This window comes from Hypanus sabinus, chromosome 18 (assembly GCF_030144855.1).
Source record: "Hypanus sabinus isolate sHypSab1 chromosome 18, sHypSab1.hap1, whole genome shotgun sequence".
Taxonomy (NCBI): Eukaryota; Metazoa; Chordata; class Chondrichthyes; order Myliobatiformes; family Dasyatidae; genus Hypanus; species Hypanus sabinus.
In genome coordinates, this window is record NC_082723.1 from 31,988,042 (window position 1) to 32,008,506 (window position 20,465).

General features: G+C 37.1%; 1 protein-coding gene across 17 annotated transcripts in view; it reads right to left on the reverse strand.

The window, feature by feature from the left end:
* LOC132407464 (zinc finger protein 618-like) overlaps window positions 1-20,465 on the reverse strand; it is a 110,493-nt gene that overhangs the window by 54,312 nt on the left and 35,716 nt on the right. For 9 of the 17 annotated variants that reach the window (XM_059994014.1, XM_059994013.1, XM_059994018.1 and 6 more), the window contains exon 2: window positions 167-253. In XM_059994014.1, the coding sequence (XP_059849997.1) occupies window positions 167-221 (55 nt within the window). In that variant the 5' untranslated portion in view covers window positions 222-253. Of the gene's footprint in view, window positions 1-162; window positions 254-8,160; window positions 8,439-20,465 lie in introns of those variants that run through there. The other 8 variants (XM_059994010.1, XM_059994012.1, XM_059994009.1 and 5 more) reach the window with 4 other exon arrangements.

Consider the following 20,465-nt stretch of genomic DNA (forward strand, 5'->3'; position numbering starts at 1 on the left):
AAGCAAAGAAATAACCAAACAGAGTAAAATTTAGGAAGTATCTAGCCATGATGGCTGTCATCAAGTTTAGAGATTTTTGGACTTTAACAGTGACATTTGTTGCATATTATAGGTACCAATCTGCTTCCTTGCAGCATGCTGATAAACTTTAATTACTCTTACTCACTGAGTGAGGCCTGTTGCTGTGGCTTCCACTCCATGCTTTCCTCCTGGTCATTCATTTGGTTTGATTTCCCAGGGCTTTCAACAAGATCTGTTGGAAGGAATGAAGAAATCAGTATCCACAACATTGGTGAAAGAATACAGAAAGGCCATAGCTAACCCTCATCTAGTACATTTTAAGTAACTCAAACAGAACACTGGCGAGGACAAATGATGAATGCCATCCTTAAAGAATGGATATAGCGAATCTTCCAGAAATGAAAAGGTAAACACACAAGGTGCATTTGATAGCTCTGGGCCTGTATTCACTGGAGTTAAGAATGTTGGGGGGGGGGGGAAGAGCGCGAAATCTCACTGAAACCTCTCAAATATTGAAAGGCCTAGATAGGGAGCATGTAGAGAGGTTTCCTAAAGTGGGGGGTCCAGGACCAGGGAGCACAGCCTTGGAATAGAGAAACGCCCCTTTAGAACACAGATAAGGAATTTCTTTAGCCAGTGGGTGGTGAATCTATGGAATTCATTGCCACACACAGCTGTGGAGGATATCAATGAGTATATTTAAAGATGAAGCTGATAGGTGCTCGATCAGTAAGGATGTCAAAGGTTACGAGAAGGCGGCAAAAGAATGGGGCTGAATGGACTAATTCTGCTCCTAGGTCTTATGATAGCTCAGGTTGATCCAAGGACAAAATTTCATTCCAAGGAAAAATTCTTAACAACCTGCCAAGACAGGTTTGACAGAAAAGGTGATTTTTGACTTGCAGTTTTGTTTATATTTCAAATCACAAAATCATCTTTACAAGACAGGTTAATACATTCAGATTTATTTATCACATGTACACCAAAACACTGAAATGTCATTTGCGTAACACCCAACACACAAGTGTGTGCTGGAGACACCCTGCAAGTGTTTCCACACATTCACACATCAGCATAGCATGCTCACGATGCTCTCAAATTAGAATGGAGAGAGCAGGCATAAAAATGGGGAAACAGGAGCCATTGAAAAAAAGTTAGACATTAGGTTGGAAAGGCTCTAGGTTCTTCCCTTCACTCCTACGAGTTTCTGAACTTCTGCTCATGTGGTCCTTACTTTATGCCTATTCTTAAGCAGGTCATTATCCTGGCTGAGTAGCAGAAAATGGTATGAGCTAAAAACAGTTCATTCAGACTCTTCACAACAGTGCAAATGGGGCCATACTGGATTTATCTTTAATTTTACACCTTTGATGAATATTATTTCTTTCACTTTGTTGATGACAGTGAGGACAATTATTCTGTCATTTCTGTGCACCTGCTGAAGTATTTCTTAAGGTCAGGGCTGCCTCAGAAAGGAACTTACATTGATACAATTTTTGGTGCCCAAGGATAACTACAGTGAGACATGCTAGGCTTAGGGTTACACAGAAACTACTTCTCACACTGTACAAAACGACCTTTTTTTCCAAAACTCAGTGCAAGTACCCAAATATAGTGACTTACATGTACTTTAATAAATTTACTTTGAATTTTGAAATTATCAAGAGCTATTCTGAAATAATTTAAATCAGACATTTCTTAGAAACATAGAAAACCTACAGCACAAAGCAGGCCCTTCGGCCCACAAAGTTGTGCTGAACATGTCCCTACTTTAGAAATTACTAGGCTCACTCAGCTAATATCATGTATTCTTCATGATACACAAAGAAACTAATCAACCAGGACAGAAAAAGATGTTTTTAACAACTATATTGGGATTTTACCACTTTCAACTTGTGGAACAATAATGTTTAATAAACTGAAAAAAACAATGACATCTGGGGATTATTCAGATTCAGGTATTCCCTGTGGGTAGAGTGTTAGTGCTGGAATTAATCAGGCAATAATGACAAATCACTACTAATAAGCTTCACGCTGTTGGTGCAGCCAGGAGTTTCCGATCTGTTGAGACACTGATTTCAGCGTGGTTGTTCTTAGAAAAATATAAAAATCCCAGTGGCAATGGGTTTAATTCCAACATAGACAGTCCCAAGTCTGGCTGCAACAGGAGGAAGGTTGGACATGGGGCGAGTAATCCCATCCCATAAAAAAAACAAACACAGGGCTACAGAAAAACCAACAGAAACTCCAAAGACCCTGGGAAAGGAAGGATCTTTGAAAATGGACTATACCTGGGGTCTAACTCAGGACAGAGGACTCTGGAGAGCTGCTGTCAGCGGCCTACGCTGCAGTAAGAGTGATGGCTGCAAGCAGCAATGGGTCCACTCAGCTAATGATCAACACTGCTTAGAGTCCTGCTGACACCAACTCAGACTGCCAAATCCAATCTGGTTCCAATCCTATAGAACACAAAGCAGCACAGCACAGGAATAGGCCCTTCACCCCATGAAGTTGTGCTCAACTAATTAAATGGCTAATTAGACCGATCTCTTCTGTCTACCTCCCCTGATAACATGAATCCAGGCAGCATCCTGGTGAACCTCTTCTGCACCCTCTCCAAAGCCTTCACATCTTTCGTGTAGAGAAATACAATACTCCAGATGTGGCCTAATCAGAGTTTCATAAAGCTGAAGCATTACTTCTGACTCGATCTCAGTGTCTCAACTAAAAAGGATTGTGTGATGAAGATGGCAGAGTTTGTCATCAAAATGCTGGTTATAATCGATACCTGTATTCAGCTGGAAGCCCAAGAGTTTATTTGTTAAGTTGTAGAAATTAGCTACTTGGATCTAATGGAGTTCTTGTAGTTTGCATCTACTTTCTGGTATTTTCAGTTAACACTAATTTTTTGCAAATTAATGTGGACTCCTGTTTCCTTCCATACTTCTTTTTAAATTAATACTGTTTTGTGAGTAAAATTTCCAACCACTCCATATTAAAAAAAACATCAATTTAGCTTCTTGATGCTTTTCGACCATTAATGCATTTAGACATTAGAACAGATAGAAATAAGATTAGCGTGCTTGCAAACTTTAAAAGCATGCAAATGCACAATCATGCAATAAAGCATAAGGGACTCAATTTCTCAGTTTTCACTATAAATTATATTTCATCTGAATTCTGTCAATTCCAACATGCTAGCAATGGATGGTTTCAAGCCTAGCTGCGAACGGAGAAGAGTCGGGCATAGGACTAGCAACCCTGCCCTGTAAAAACCCAAAGCTATAGAAACACAAATAGAACTTCCAAAGATCTCATCCCTGGGAGAGGAAGGAAACACCAAGATGAGTTGCTGTCAGACCCTATGCCACAGTAGCAAAGATGGGCTTAAGAATATGCTAGCAAAATGTTAGTCTTAACAATATTTCCTTAATTCACAGTATATTTTGGATTAACACTGCCTAATGGCACAAAATCTCAAAGTCTGAAGTGATCCAGCTACCGATGTCTGCAATATTGTTTGACCTTTTCAGTGGCAAAAATAGAAGGAAGCTTCAGTTTCACAAAGGCCAATCAGCAGATTTGCTTATCAATTGCCACATATCTGTCTTATGTCACTTTCATAAATTGTACATGTAGGCCTTAAGATGTTGTTGCTATGTCCTTTGCTTTACCCAGCAACCAGCAAGAATGTCAATAACCAAAAGCAACTAGTTACATTACACCCAGAATGAACAGAATTTCAGAATTATTTTTATCATCTTTGGTAGGTACAGTATTCAAGTAGCAAGCAGGATAATGTGAAAGAAAAAATGTGTAAAAATTGTATACCTTACACTTAAACAAGTTCAAATGATAAAAAAATGTATTTTTGCAAAAATCATTACAGTGAGAGGAAACCAATAAAATTTTAAAATACAAAACTTAAAGTCGCTATTAGCAGAATTATACATGTTGAACTAAATACCTGGACATATAAACTGAGAAGTTTGCTTTGGAGATGTCAGTCAAAGATGTTAAGAAAACAATGAACTGATCCTAAGCCAACTGGCTGCTTTTCTCTTTAGTCAGAAGCTTAAAAAGATTAACGTCCATTTCTGCTGTTGATAGCTTCAGGCTATTTTTGTAAGCTTTTCTAATATGTCTTAGACTTTAATTATGTAATAATTAAATAAAAATGAAGATATCTACCTCACCTTAAAAAGGATTCCAAATCGCTAATTCAGACTTGGTACAACTAATATGTAGACACAGACTTAGAAATTAATTTTATTTGGAGGTACAGCACAGGACAAGCCCCTTTGGCCCAGTGAGCAGCACTGCCCAGCAACTCACCTATTTAACCCTAGCTTAATCACAGGACAATTTACAATAACAGTTAACCTACTAACCAGTACACCTTTGGACTGTGGGGTGAAACTCACGTGGTCACAATGAGGAAGGAATAAACTCCTCAGAGGACGTTGAAAATGAACTCTGGATCGCCTGGAGCCTGGAGCATGGTAATAGTATCATGCAAACCGTCACACCACTGTATGTTCACTAATTTTGAGCTTTAAATTCTCACCAATATGCACCACCATTTTAAGCAAGACTACAGTAGCAGTCGATCACTTAGCTAGCAAAACGTTAAAGCTTTGTGAGAATTCCCTGCTAGGACAGCAAGGTTTCTTCCATATATAAACCGTTTAGTAGGTTGAATGGTCACATGGGTGCAATTGGGCACCCATGGAGAGATTGGGCTTGTACACGCTGGAATTGAGGAGATTGAGAGGGGATCTGATTGAAACGTTTAAGATAATTAAAGGATTTGATAGGATTGAGGCAGGAAATATGTTCCAGATGTTGGGAGAGTCCAGTACCAGAGGGCATGGATTGAGAATAAGAGGTCAGTTATTTAAAACAGAGTTGAGGAAGAGCTTCTTCTCCCAGAGAGTTGTGGAGGTGTGGAATGCACTGCCTCGGAAGATGGTGGAGGCCAATTCTCTGGATGCTTTCAAGGAGGAGCTGGATAAATATCTGATGGATAGGGGAATCAAGGGATATGGGGACAAGGCAGGGACTGGATATTGATAGTGAATGATCAGCCATGATCTCAGAATGGCGGTGCAGACTCGAGGGGCCGAATGGTCTACTTCTGCACCTATTGTCTATTGTCTATTGTGTCACAGAAAAGTCTTTGTGTAGATTGTGGAAAGGCAAAGATTAAAGACAACAAACAGGCTTACATTAGGAAAAAGGAGACCTTACATTAGGGGTTCCAGAGACAGACTAGATAGGAATAAAAGAAAGTGAAATACACCCAACTAAGGTACAATTGTCTTAACTAACTTCATTGGCTGTCTGCTTGAAGTTTTGATGCACTTTCAACACCTCTATTGCATACGGCAAGTAGCTGTAACAGATAATCCAATTTTGTATAAAATAGCTATTTTCTGTCCTGGCTTCAGAACAGTGTTGGTGACAGAAGCCATACTGTTCTCCTTATGCACAAGTAAATAAAGCAGGGGCAGGGGTTCCCAATCTTTTTTTACACTATGAACTAATATCCCTAAGCAAGGAGTCCTCGACTCCAGGTTGGGAACCACTGAAATAATGAGATGTAAGAGTGCATGTTCTAGGCTCAGTTATTTTTGTCTTCATATTTTATTATCAGCAACAACACCTTTTTCATTGAATCAGCTTGGCTTCTGAGGATATCAGAACATACAGAAATTTTGTTGGATGGCAGAAAAAATAACAGGTACATTCCACATTGTTGGCCCTGCCACCATGAGTAGCTCTCATACCTCAGAAATATGAAGGTTCAAGTTTATTTTGAGCACCAAGAATTAGGTTAGTTCATGAGTGTATTGAGAAATACTGCAGCAGGTCTTTAGTTGTGATGTTAATACCTAGTCCTCTTTTACACATTCTGGAGGATACAAAAGCCCTATTAGCACGAGGAGTCATCCACTATCCTGGCCAATACTTACCTCTTGCTATTCTATGATCACAAACAGGTGGCATGATAGATCTTACGCCAGCACCTCGGCTTCAATTCCAGTAGCATCAGGAAGTTTTCATGTTCATGTGGTCTTATGACTTTCCTTTGGGTGCTCCGGTTTCCTCGCACATTCCAAAGATGAAATGGTTTAGTAGGTTGAATGGTCACATGGGTGCAATTGGGCAGCATGGACTTGTTGGACCAGGAGGGCCTCTTACTGAGCTGTATCTCTAAATAAATATGGCTCTCAATGGGAGCTTGCTGGATGCAAATTGGCCGGTATATTTCCCAGTTACAAAAGTTTACCATTAACTGAAGTGCATCTTTAGATATTCTTGTGATGAAATCCCCAAAAGAAATGATACTGAGCCCAGAGGAGGTAATGACTTAATTAAAGAGAATTGTACAAGGAAGCAATATACTGAAAGATCACATGAGAGCAACAGGTTGGAAGAAGTTTACAAAAAACAACACAAAATCATGCAAGTGCAGGCCAGCTGGCACAGTTAACTGGAGGTTTAAATTACTGATATGCTAAGGTGAGAAAAACTTTAAAAAATGCCAGAGGAAGCAAGAATCGCTTTGCAGAAAATAACATCAGACACAACATAGTGTTATTCATGCTCACATTATTATTTCTTTAGTATTTACAGTTTGTTGGTCCATTTTTTTTGCACACTGGCTGTTTGTCTGCCCTGCTGGGTGAGGTCTTTCATCAATTCTTTTGTGTTTCTTGTATTTACTGTGAATGCCCATCAGAAAATAAATCACAGGCTTGTATATGGTGATATATATGTACTTTGACAATTTTGAACAAGGTTAGCTGCTGTAACCTCATCTTGAATCAGGTCAAGCAGATCAGAATCAGGCTTACTAAGGCTGGCATATGTCATAAAATTGGTTATCTTATGGCAGCAGTACATTACAATACATAATAAAAACTACAAATATATATAAATATAGTGAAAAGCAAGGAAAGCAATTCAGGGGTTCATTGTCCATTCAGAAATCTAAAGACAGAGGGGAGGTACAGAGACCCAGGATTTGGAGCTTATTGATTAGAACTGAGAATATGATTGTGTTGATCACCTCTGAAATCAACAAACAGCTTGACTATTACTATTTTTATTACAATAGTGTTACTATTGTCCAGGTGATCCAAGGCCGAGTAGAGAGCTAGTGAGATTACATCTGCTGAGACCTATTATGACAATAAGCAAATTGCAGCGAGTCCAGATTCTTGCTTAGGCAGAGTTGATTCTGGCCATAACCAACCTCTCAAAGCACTTCATCACATCAGATGAGAGTGCCACTGGGGGGACAGTCGTTGAGTTGATCACCCTGCTCATCTTGGGCACTGGTATGGTTATCACCCTTTTGAAACAGGTGGGAACCTCCAACTGCTGCAAAGATTGACGATGTCCTTGAACAGTCCTAACTAGTTGGCACAGGTTTTAGTGTCCTACCAGGTACAACATTGGGGCTTGTCGTCTTGCAAGGGTTCACCCTCTTGAAAGATGTTCTAATGTCAGTCTCTGAGACAGACCACGGCGTCATCAGATCTGCAGGGATTTGCAGCTGTTTTATCTTCCATTTCAAAGTGTGAAAGGTAAGGAACTGTTGACCCTTCAGGTGAAAACCCTGAGAGGAATGAACTATCAATATTTCAGGTCGAAATGCCGCACCAGAAATGTAAAGTTTAACTGAAAGCTCAGAGCCTTTCCTCCCTTGGATGCTGCCTGACCTGCCAAATTCCTCCAGTCTTGTTTGATCAAGATTCTAACATCTCAGTCTCATGCTTCTATTATATTGCTGACTTGCTTTTGATTTGATGGAGTGAAATGGTACTGCCAAATCCCACAGCTTTATATTTTATAGCTGGCTAAATTACACACTCCAAACTTTTATTACGGCTTCATTAGAGTTTTTCCAATTTTATTGGTCTTCTGTCGGCAAATATGCTTGTGGACGTCGAAGCTTCTCGATATCTGCCCTATTATTTACTTCGTCTCTCAAAGCATTCTCTGGAATGCTTTGGAATAATTTGCTAGCTTAAAACAAAAAAAGGTATTCATCCCAAATGGTGTTTGTCATTAGAGGAAGCAGGCACAACACATATAGATATACAGATAGACTTGCATGTTAATATTTACCACTGTTTTGACTATTAGGTTGATTCTGCTCAGAGCAGCGTTGAGCCCCATCCTCACCAATCACAACACAGATCTCCGCTACCTCACGTGCGTTTTCATTAACGTTATTGTTGCTCTTGTGATCTTTGGATTCATCTTGCCACAACTCAGTATTCACTCCAATTTCATCATCTCTTTTCTCAGTCTTTATTGTTGCTTCAAGGGAACTCATTGTGTTGGCTTTATCCAGCACTTTTGGCCAGAATCAGATGGAGTCACTGCAACAATCCTTTCACACTCTGTCAGGGGAGAAATATACATTAATGTCTGTATTTGCTTCCCTAGCTAATTTTATATTTTAGTGATCAATATACAAAATAAACAACCACAATTTTAAAATTCTGTTATGATGCCATCAATTTCTAATTAGTTTATTTTTCATTTGACTACAGTGCACTCCAATTTGCTTGACTTTTATTATGTGCCAATAATATTTTAAAAATCATTTCCAAATACTTTCCACATATCCAAGATGATCCTTTCCAAAGCATTTCCTGTAGACACATGCATAAAATGGACACTACAGTTTGCAGCAGCATTAAGGGAAATTTGGCTTTTTTATGTGAGACATTCAATAAAGTCCTTCAGGAAAAAATAAAAGTAGACGGTCAAACTGCAGCTGTGAGCAGCTTTGGGCCCCTTATGCAAGAAAAGATGTGCTGCCATTGGAGAGAGATCAGAGGTGGTTCACAAGAATGATCCCAGCAATGAAAGGGCTAAAGTAAGGGGAGCATTTGATGGCTCTGAGTTTGTACTTGCTGGAGTTAAGAATAATAAGGGGGGGGGGCAGGGGGGATAGAGACATGAGACTGAGAATCTTGAACAACAAACAAGACTAGAGGAATTCAGCAGGTCAATATTCCAAAACTACTGGAACTACTATTGAAAGGCCATAAAACCATAAGAGCACAATTAGGCTATTCAGCCCCTTGAGTTTAGTCTGCCATTTCATCACAGCCAATTCACTTTCCCTCCCAGACCAATTCTCTTGCCTTCTCCCTGAAACCTTTGACTCCCTTACTTATCAGAAACTTATCAACCTCCACTTTGAATATACCCAATGACTTGGCCTCCACAGCCAACTGTGGCAATGAACTCCACAGATTCATCATGCTCTGGCTAACGAAATTCCTCATCTCTGTTCTAAAGAGACACACTTCTATATGAGACTGCACCTCTGGTCCTAGATACCCTCACTGTAGAAAACTTCCTTTCCACATCCACTCTTAGATATTCAGTAGGTTTCAAAACTCCACCCCCCCACCCCCCAATCCTCTAAGCTATTAAACCCTCTATGTTAACATTTTCATTCCTGGAATAATTCCCATGAACACACCCTGGACTCTTACCCATGTCAGCAAAGCTCTCTTAGGTATGGGGCCAGAACTGCTGACAATACTCCAAATGCAGTTTGATCAATGCCTCCAAGCCTCAGCATCACATTTCTTCATTTCATAATTAAGTCATGTCAAAATGAATGCTAACATAACATCTATCTTCCATACTTCTGACTCAATCAGCAAGTTAAACTTTCGGGAATACTGCAAATCCTTTTGCGTCTCTGATCTCTGAATTTGCTTCCTATTTAGAAAATAAATCCTTAGTATGCCAGGCAACGAAAATTGAGACTGAAACTGTAAGAAATTTTTATCTCCGACTCTTCTCTCCACCTCACCTCAAAAAATGCTGGAGGCTCTGCTGTGTATCATCAGTTGAGGTGTTCTGGATTCAAACACCCAGGAAATGTTTCATCCAATGTGCATTAATAAATTAGTGCATTAAATATAAACTAGCTACATTAAAAATTGCACTAAAAATAGCTTAGCCCACAGAACAGCTAAGAGCCAATAAAGAACTCGCTATCTCAAGTTATCCAATCAGCACAGTAATTTTTACTTGCAAATTTTCCAGATATAACGGAAAGAACATTACAGCATTCAAAAATATTGATGCGTCAAGGATGAATTAAGAGCCAACAGATAAAGCTGCATGCTGAGTTTAGAAAAAGAAATTGTTATCATCACAGCTTCCAGACATGCCAAATTGAGGGAAGAATTACTTTTCATGTGACCATAGCTATCAAAATAAAATGCAGGTTTACAGTAAGATCTCACAATACAATCACTTTTTGAAGAATTAAGAAATACTCAAAAAAATGAGGAAGGGTCCCCTATTCTACCAGAAAATGCAATTCTTGTTTACCGTCACATGTAGCCCAAGGGACAATACTGTGATTAAATGCTCTCTTGGTATTACACTGGAGAATCAGCTTTGATTAAGATACTAGTCAAGCTGATATTAGACAAGTCAATTATTAAAGTACATTGAATATTAAGACCATGAGACCTAGCAAATTTAGGCCATTCCTCCTCAAAACCTCTATTTCCATTCTAATGGATGTCTCTCTATTCCAGAGGTCCATGGATCCTTTATGTTAATGGTAGAAGTCCATGGCATAAAAATAGGTTGGGAACAGTCTATTCTGGGGCTGTCTCCTCTTATCCTAAACTCCCATCCCAAAGGAACCATCCTCCCCCACATCCACTCTGAGAGGTCTTTTAACATTCAACAGGTTTCAACCAGATCCCCTTCATTCTTTTGAATTCCAGTGAGTACAGACCTAGAGCCCAATTGTCCTCATATGGTAACCCTTTCATTTCCAGAACCATTCTTGTAAGCTTCCCCTGAACCCTCTCCAATGTCAGCACATTAGATAAGGGGCTCAAAACTGTTCACAATACTACAAAGTGAGGCCTCACCAATGCCTTATAAAGCATCAGCATTACATCCTTTTTATATTCTAGTGCTCTCAAAATGAATGCTAACATTCAATTTCCCTTCCTCAGTAAGTTAACCTTTAGGGAATCCTGCATGAGGACTCCCAAGTCCCTTTGCGCATGGATTTTTGAATTTTCTCCCCATTTAGAAAACAATATGCTTTTATTCCTTCTAACAAAATGCATATCCATACACTTCCCAACACTGACAAACTGACCAATATACATTTTGGTGCAATTCTCAGAAGGCATTTTCTTTAGTTCCTATTTACTTAATTTTTTTTCAAAAATCAGAGACATCTCACATTTGTGTCACTTCTCCGAACACCAAAGAATTTATTTTATATATACAGACACACACACACATTCAACTTATCACATTTGCCATTTCTTTATTGAAAAGTATTTCAAATATGCACCACTTTGATACTTAACATTGTCAGAAATTTGGGGAGCTTTTACAGTCCGTGCAATGGTGGGATTCCTTCCTGTATCACAAGTTGATTTTGTATCTCACCGTGAGAATTGGTACCAGGGCAGTCATGCAAGCTGATTTGTTCAGAAATGTCCAACTAATTTAAAATACTTAAATTCAAAGTGAATATACATTTTCTTTTACAAAATAATGTATATGATGAGGGATTTCTGGGATGTTGTGATGTCTATCAAAACTTCTATGGAATGGGAACTAGAAAAAGAGCTCTCTTAGATAATGGCAATAATCAAGCAATCTTGGACTAAGGCCATTTGAGTGAAAATTCTTCATTTTAAGGAAAATTTTCAAGGAACATGGCTGCTCACCTGTTGAATACATTCAAAACTGAGGAAGATTACTAAGACACAGAATATGGTCGATAGTGAACAAAGTTTATAATCATACCTTGCACAAGTAAATACACAGAAATGAGAACTTTGGAGCCTACTGAGAAGGTTGAGCTGTAGGCTTTCAGCAATTCCAATAACACACCCCCACCACACCACACAATGAACTCTTGACAATAATAGTTCTAAAACTAGCATCTCAAAAATAGCTCATGAACATGAGTGCCTTGGCAGCTTTGGTAGAGAATCCATGCAATAATACCCCATACACCACCACTCACTGACCAGACTCAAATGTTGCCATGTACCATCAAGGAGGTACAGAAGCCTGAAAGCGTACATACACTCAACATTTCAGACATACAGCATCTTCCCCTCCATCAGATTTCTGAATGGACAATGAACTCATGAACACTACCTCACTAATTTTTTTCTGTTTTTGCACTACTTATTTAATATATATATTTCTTATTGTAATTTACAAAGTTTTTATGTATTGCACTGCACTGCTGTCAGAAAACCATAAATGTCGCAATATATGCTAGTGATATTAAACCTGGTTCTGAGTAATCATAATTTTGTATAGTTTTAAATTTTTATCCTCATATTTCCATGTGCTTTATAATTTGTCACCATCTGATCCTCATGCACTTGCTTGACAAGAAAACACCGTCTAGGCTGAATTACTTACTAGCTCCTTTCCCTAACAAAAGAAATGTTAAAAACAAAGTGTAACTGCAGTCAACTTCATATCAATGGAAGGTATAGTGATATTTAGTGAGGCATCTTTAGTAAAAATGACACTTTGAATTAAGCAACTTCAAGCTTGCTCATGAATATCTGCACACTTTGCATCAAAGATGGAATAACCCACTTGCTTTTCGCTGGCCTTCATTGAATAGTAGTAGTACCGCGATCATTTAAGCTGATTATGGTGTTCTCCCAAGGGGTCAGCTGTGAATGGAGAATGTCTGTGTGTGATTTTGTTTAACATGGGGAGGTTGATTGATGGTCCTTGATAGACTGATGTTGGGGCCTAATGGCATGGAACGCAACTTGACCTGGGACCCTTCTCTGCTGCAGCCTTCCTCTACCCTCATTACTGCTCTGATGTGTCATCAACTTCCTGCAGCTCCACCGTTGAGGTCTTGGTTGGAGCGCTCTTTGTCCTTAACCATATGGCCATGTATAGATTTCACAGAAATTCAGCCCAAAGCAACAGTCATTTCAAAATTCAAGGTAAATTATCGAAGTACACCATATACACCCAAGATTAATTTTCCTGTGGCCATTTACAGTAAATAAATGCAAATGTTAGAGTGGTCTTCATGTTGCAATGGAAAAATTGGGTGCATCTGGACCTTGAAAGTGAGTCCAGAGGTTGTAGGGACAGTTCAGTGTTGGGTAAGTGAAGTTATCCCCCTAGTTCAAGAGCTTGATGGCTGATGTCCAACCCCATTGCAACTGTGAAGCATGGTGGAAGGAGCATCATGGTTTGGGGCTCCTTTGCTGCCTCAGTGTCTGCACAGCTTGCAATCATTGAGGGAACAATGAATATAAAATTGTATTAGGACATTTTACATGAGCATGTCAGGGTAGTGGTACATCACCTGAAGCTTAACAAAAAGTTAGATGATGCAACAAGACAATGAATGAAACACAAGAATACACAACATTACCTCAAGGCCCTTGAACTCAATCCCACAGTTGATGAATGCCACCATATGCTTTCTTAACACTCTCAACCTGTGCAGCAGCTTTGAGTATCCTATGGACACGAACCCCAAGATCTCTCAGCTCTTCCCCAATGCCAGAAGTCTTGCCATTAATAATATATTCTGTATTCAAATTTGACCTATCAAAACGAACCTTATCTGAGTTTAAGTCCATCTGCCACTTCTCATCCCAGTCTTGCATTCTATCAATGTCCCACTGTAACCTCTGACAATCTAGGCTGTGCAGTGTAATCAGCAAACTTACTAACTCACCATGCTACTTCTTCATCCAGGTAACTTATATATAAAAAATAGCAAGGAGAAAAAAAATCAATAAATGAGCAGACACGAGGAAATCTGCAGATGCTGGAAATTCAAGCAACACACACAAAATACTGGTGGAACATAGCAGGCCAGGCAGCATCTATAATCACAGTCCTGACGAAGGGTCTCAGCCTGAAACGTCGACAGTGCTTCTCTCCATAGATGCTGCCTGGCCTGCTGTGTTCCACCAGCATTTTGTGTGTGTTGAGTAAATGAGCGGAATGGTTTAAAAAGAAGAAAATTTGTGTTTTGGAATGGAAAGTCAGACCTTAACCCAATTAATATGGTGTGACAAGATCTGAAGAGGGGTGTCCATGCAAGGTATCCCAGAAATATTGATGAACTGATACAGTTTTGTATGGAGGGATGGTCCAAAATTCCTTCTCATGATTGGGCAAGTCTGATCAACAGCTACAGAAAATGTTTGGTGGAGGTTATTGCTACTAAAGGAGGTTCTCCCAGTTATTAAATACAAAGGTTCACTTTTTTTGCATCCTGGACTGTGAATAATTAAACATTTTCAATAAAGACATAAGTACAACTGTTGTGTTATTATTTTAGGCAGATTGCGTTTGTCTATTATTGTGATTTAGATGAACATCAGACCACATTTTAGTAATTACTGCAGAAAACCAAGGAAAAACATACAGCTTTTTCTTGCATCTGTACCTCCATCACAAACAGAATAACACATTCACCACTACCCTGTATTCTACAAGCAATCCTATTCCGAGTCCAAACAGCTAAGTCACTATGGAACTCAAGCATGTAAAATCTCTTGTACTGGTCTACTACAAAGGACCTTATCAATGTCTTACCATGTAAACAACATTCATTGCCCTACTATCAGCATTGTCATCTCCTCAAAGAAACTAAACACTTGACCTGCTCTGCATGAAGCCACACTGCCCCTAATCAGTCCAAGTGTGCAAATTCCATCTCCAAAGATTCCCTCCGTAAGCTTCCCACCATTAATGAGGGGCCCACTGGCCTCCAATTTACTGAATCATACCCATTTCTCTCCTTGAATAATGTAACATTAGCTACTTCTCAATCCTGAGAAGTACACAATTAATAAAGCTGAAGAAAACAAAAACTGATTGTAATATATAAAAATGAAAGAAAAATTTTATATATAAGGAAAAGGAGGAAAAAAAGAACCCCATCTAATTAAGAAAAAAACCAACCAACTACAAAAGAAAGGGGGGAAAACCCATTAGGAATCAACCCCGGAGCAATACATTTACCATCATATATATCATATATATATATATAAAAAGAATGATCAACCGCCAATTCATATTTATATAGAATAAGTAGAATAAGACTTATTAAATGATAATATTTAACTATATTTGGTAAAAGAGCCCCATCTTCTCTCAAAATTGAATAAGGGATCAAAAGTTCTACTAATTTTTTTCCAAACTGAGACATTACTTGAGAAAGCCATTCAATTAATGTAGGGACAGGTGTATCTTTCCATTTTAATAAAATAGCCCTTCTTGCCAATAACGTAACAAATGCATTTATACACAAAATGCTGCCTGGCCTCCTGTGTTCCACCAGCATTTTGTGTGTGTTGTTGTTTGAATTTCCAGCATCTGCAGATTTCCTCGTGTTTACTCTTTAAATGCATTTATATGCTGATGTGAAGATGAAATACCCTGAATGTGATGCGGAACTATTCCAAATAGAACAGTCAATCTGTTAGGTTGTAAAATAATTTTCAGAGCTTTAGAAAATGGAGAAAATAAAGATTTCCAAAACAGTTTTAATAAAGAACACGACCAGAACATATGTGACAAAGTTGCTACTTCAGTTTTACACCTATCGCATTAGTTGTCTATACTAGGAAATATTTTAGATAGTCTCTCCTTTATTAAATAATAACAATGAATAATTTTAAACTGAATTAAACAGTGATTGGCATATATAGAAGAATTTACGTTTTTCAAAACTCACAACCAATCTTCATTAACAAAGGTCATATTAAATTCTCTCTCCCAATCTTGTTTAATCTTTAGTGAGAGGTTCTCTTTTTGTAACAAAAGTAAATCATAAATTCTGCTAATGGAATCTCTCACTAAAGGATTCAACTTCAAAATGGTATCCCCCCAAAAAAAAATCGGCTTCTTGCAAAGATGGAAACTTAGATAAATATTGTTGTAAAAAATGTCTAACCTGAAGATATTGCAGAAAATGTGTATGAGCGAGAGAATATTTGTTAATTAACTCTTCAAAAGTCATCAATCGACCATCATAAAATAAATCTGTAAAAGAATGGATCCCTTTATTTCCCCATAGGAGAAAAATGGGATCGGTTATTGAAGGTTTAAATAAAAACTTTTCGATATAAAAAAACTAGACAACTTCAGTTGTTTAAAATTTTAAAAAATTGCAGAACTGAAACCAAATCCGTAAGGACTGCTTAATAACAGGGTAAAGATTTAAATTTGGAATTTTGGAGAGTTGTAAAGGGAAAGGAGCTCTTAATATTGAAGTTAAATCAAATTGTTCTACAGCTTTTAATTCCAAATCAACCCATAGTGGTTTTTGGCTCTTGTTGAGCCAATACAGCCAAAAACATAATTGTCTGGTATTAACAGCCTACTAATACAGTCTTAAATTAGGAAGTGCAAGTCCACCCTCTTTTTTTAGATTTTTGTAAATGATACTTATTAATTCTTGGTCTCTTATTCTTCTAAATAAAGGAAGAAATGAGAGTCAGTTTGATCAAAAAAACTTTTAGTTAAAAAGATGGGTATATTTTGGATAATATATAAAAATCTAGGTAAAATCATCATTTTCACAGCAGGGATAGGACCTTTTAAAGAGAGAGTAAGTGGATTCCATCTAGAAAATAGTTGTTTCATGGAGTCCATTAAAGGAACTATATTAGCTTTATAAAGATCTTTATATTTTTTAGTAATTATAATATCTAAATATTTAAAAGTATTAACAATTCTAAAAAGAATATCATTATATATAAAAACAGGGGTATTTAATGGAAACAATTCCCTTTTATTCAAGTTAATTTTATATCCTGAAAATTTACCAAAATCTTTTAGTGTTTCCAAAAGATTAGGAATTGATTCCTCATGATTCAAAATAAAAACCAAAAGATCATCTGCATAAAGAAAAATCTTATGTACGGTTCCATTGATAAGAGATACCATGAATATTTTTAGCTTCACGTAATGTTATTGCCAAAGGATCCAACACAAGATTAAATAAAGGGCTTAATGGACATCCCTGTCCAGTACCACGAGAAAGTGAAAAAAAAGGAGCTGAAATTATTAGTAATAACCGAGGCAATAGGATTTTCTGCGTCAAGAGAGATAACACATTCAGGTTGCTTAGATATTGGTGAATATATATCATGTTCATCAATCTCCGAACATTACAGAAAGAGTAACGGCCTTTAATAAAGCCTGTTTGATCCATAGATGATTTTAGTTAAAACATTTTCCAAGTGGTTAGCCACTATCTTAGAGAGAATTTTTGCATCCACATTTAATAGTGAAATAGGTCTATATGATGAACATTCAGTAGGATCTTTATCTTTCTTAAGGATTAAGGAAATAGATGCTTCATTAAAAAAAAGGTAAGCTACCTTTTTCAAAGGATTCATGAAATATTTCCAAAAGATAAGGAGAAAGTAATCTTTCAAACTTATTGTAAAATCCTACCAAATAACCATCCGGTCAAGGAGCTTTACCTGATTTCATTAATAAAATAGCTTTCTGAATTTCATGCTCGGTAATTGGAGCATCAAGCATCTGTTGATCTTCAGCAGAAATTTGAGGAAATTTAATCTTATGTAACAAAGCCTTCATTTTGGAGGAATCTGCAGGAAATTGAGATCTATAAAGATCCAAATAAAAATCTTGAAAAAAATTATTAATATCTTCATGGTTACTTGCTATGTCTCCATTATTTTTACGAATCTTTAAAATTTGTCTTTTAGCTCTAGCTGCTCTAATTGGGAAGCTAAGAGCTTATTATTTTTATCCCCGAAAATATAAAATTGACTTTTCAATTTAAGCAAATACCCTTCAATAGTATACGTTAATAATAAATTAAATTGTGATTGTATTCACTCTTTTAAATGTAACAACATTTAGAGAGATTGCATTGCTGTTATCTAATTTTTTAATTTGTTTAGAGATTTTATCTAATTCCATTCTCGTTTGTTTCTTCAGTTTAGCTATATACGAAATAATCTGACCACGTAAATAGGCTTTTAATGTATCCCAAATTACTAACTTTGAGACGTTTCCTATATTATTAAAGAGAAAAAACTCTTATCTGAGTTTCAATAAACTCAACAAATTCTGAATTTTGTAACAAGTGTTCTGGAAAACCCCAAAATGGTCTGGTAGAAGCAACATCTTTCAGTTCAAATATTAGGTTTAAAGGAGCATGATCGCAGACAACAATTGCATCACACTCACATTTCCGAACATTAAATAGAAGGCGAAAGTCAACTATAAAAAAGTCAATTCTTGAATATATATTATGAACATGTGAGAAAAAAGTATTCTCTATCACTAGGATGCATATGCCTCCATACTTCAATTAGACAATAATCAATTTAAAAGGAATTAATAAATGATGCAGAACGATTAGGGAGTTGATGTTTGGGTGATGACTTAACCATTAAAGGATTTAAGTATTAAAATCACCACCCATTAATAACATATTAATTTAAATCAGTTAATAGAGCAAAGACAGCTTTAAAAGAGGGATCAGCTACATTTGGTCCATAAATATTAACCAAAACCATTTTCCTATTACAAAATTAATCCTTTAAAAGTCAAAAACCTACCATTAATATCGGCTACAATATCCTCTCGATTAAAAGGGATATTGGAATCAATAAAAATAGAAACACCTCTAATTTTACTTTGAGAATTTGCATTAAACTGAGGACCATTCCAAGATTTAAAAAATCGATTTTTATCAAAACCTGATATGCGTCTCTTGAGCAAAGATTATATCAGGTTGGAATCGGTTAATAATTTTAAATGTTTTCTTACGCTTAATAGGATGATTCCAACCACGAACATTCCCCAGCTTAAAACATTTAACTGTTTAGATATCATCATGAGACTTTGTATCTAAAAAGAGTAGTTAGACGCATGTCAGGATAAGATAGTCGAAAATGGCGGAGATGAACAACAACAACAAAAGTTTGCATATGCTCCAGGATTCCATAATGGGAATAAAAAAGGAACAAAAACACACCCAAACTACAAAGCCAGGAAATAGGTTGATATCAATCGATGCAAGCCCCAAGAAAAGCATAGAGGCGAATATAAACTCCCACCTACCTAAATAAAAAAGATGAAAAAAGTAATCTGTCTCCCTCTACCGAACATAAAACTCGTTACAGTTGACATGCATCTCAACACAATAAAATTGGAAGGAACAAGTGTTTTTTTTTGTAAAACAAAACAACCTTCAATTTTGAATGTAACCTTCATAATATTAGATAAGGGAAGAAAAACACGTCCAAAACAATTTTTGAAATATTTGCACAAAAGAAAAACAATCGCCATCTTTAAATTATCTAATCTATCTTTAGAACGTAAAGAAATCCAAATAATTACTTGGAAGTTCTTTACAAAAGCATACGGAACAAAAAAGTTCATTTAAATGCTGCAGAAAAAAAATTCTAGATGGTTCAAAATTATCTGTCTTTCAAAAGTTCTCCAGCTATGTCTTCTGAGGTTAAAACCATCTAAACCAGTCTTTTTCAGAGATAAAAATACACTTTAAGGTAAAGACATTCTCCAACCATCAAATCTTCCAATTTCATCACTCTTTATGCCATGAGACAATCAAACTGTTGTAAATAATTCAAACTGTAGGCTTCAGACTCGTCAGGCAAAGAGTTAATAAAAACGCAATGCTTTGGCTGGGTCATCAAAAATATGAGCCCCAGAATTTTTGACAAAAAGCCTTAATTTAGCTGGATATTGTAATGATGGAAGGATCTTTTTTAGGTAAGCTAATTTCATGGCCGAGGCAAATCCAGCACACTTAACAATTTTACGTGGAAAATCTTCAAAAAAGAGAATCTCCGAAACTTGAAATTGAAACAAACTTTGTTTTCTTGCAAATTTAATAATGTGGTCTTTTGTCTCTAAAACGGAGAAAACAAATAACAATATGCCGGTTTTTAATTTGGTCCAAAAGTTTTAAAGCACCAGTTCTGTGAGCCATTTCAACATCTGGAGGTAGCAAACAAACCTCCGGAAATAAAGACTGAAACATTTTAGCAAAATAATCCAGTGTGTCGGCAGATTCTGATTTCTCTTTTAATCCAACAATTTGAATATTATTCCGACGCGACTGAGCTTCCAGAACCACGATTCGTTGTTGAGCCTTTTTTGAACAAGAAAGGTCAGCTGCATTTCAACTAACTTCTTTAAGATCGAGGCTGAGAGAGTCAATTTTTTCTTCAAATTTCTCTTTGAGTTATTTCAGTGCCGATACTGCTGATTTGAGACTCTAATCTCCACCCAAGGGGGCTCCTCCAAGAACTCGTTAGCTTTTTTAGACTTTCCATTGCCTGGGTCTGGGTTCCTTTTGGTGCTTCTTAAAGTAGCCATAATTATAACTG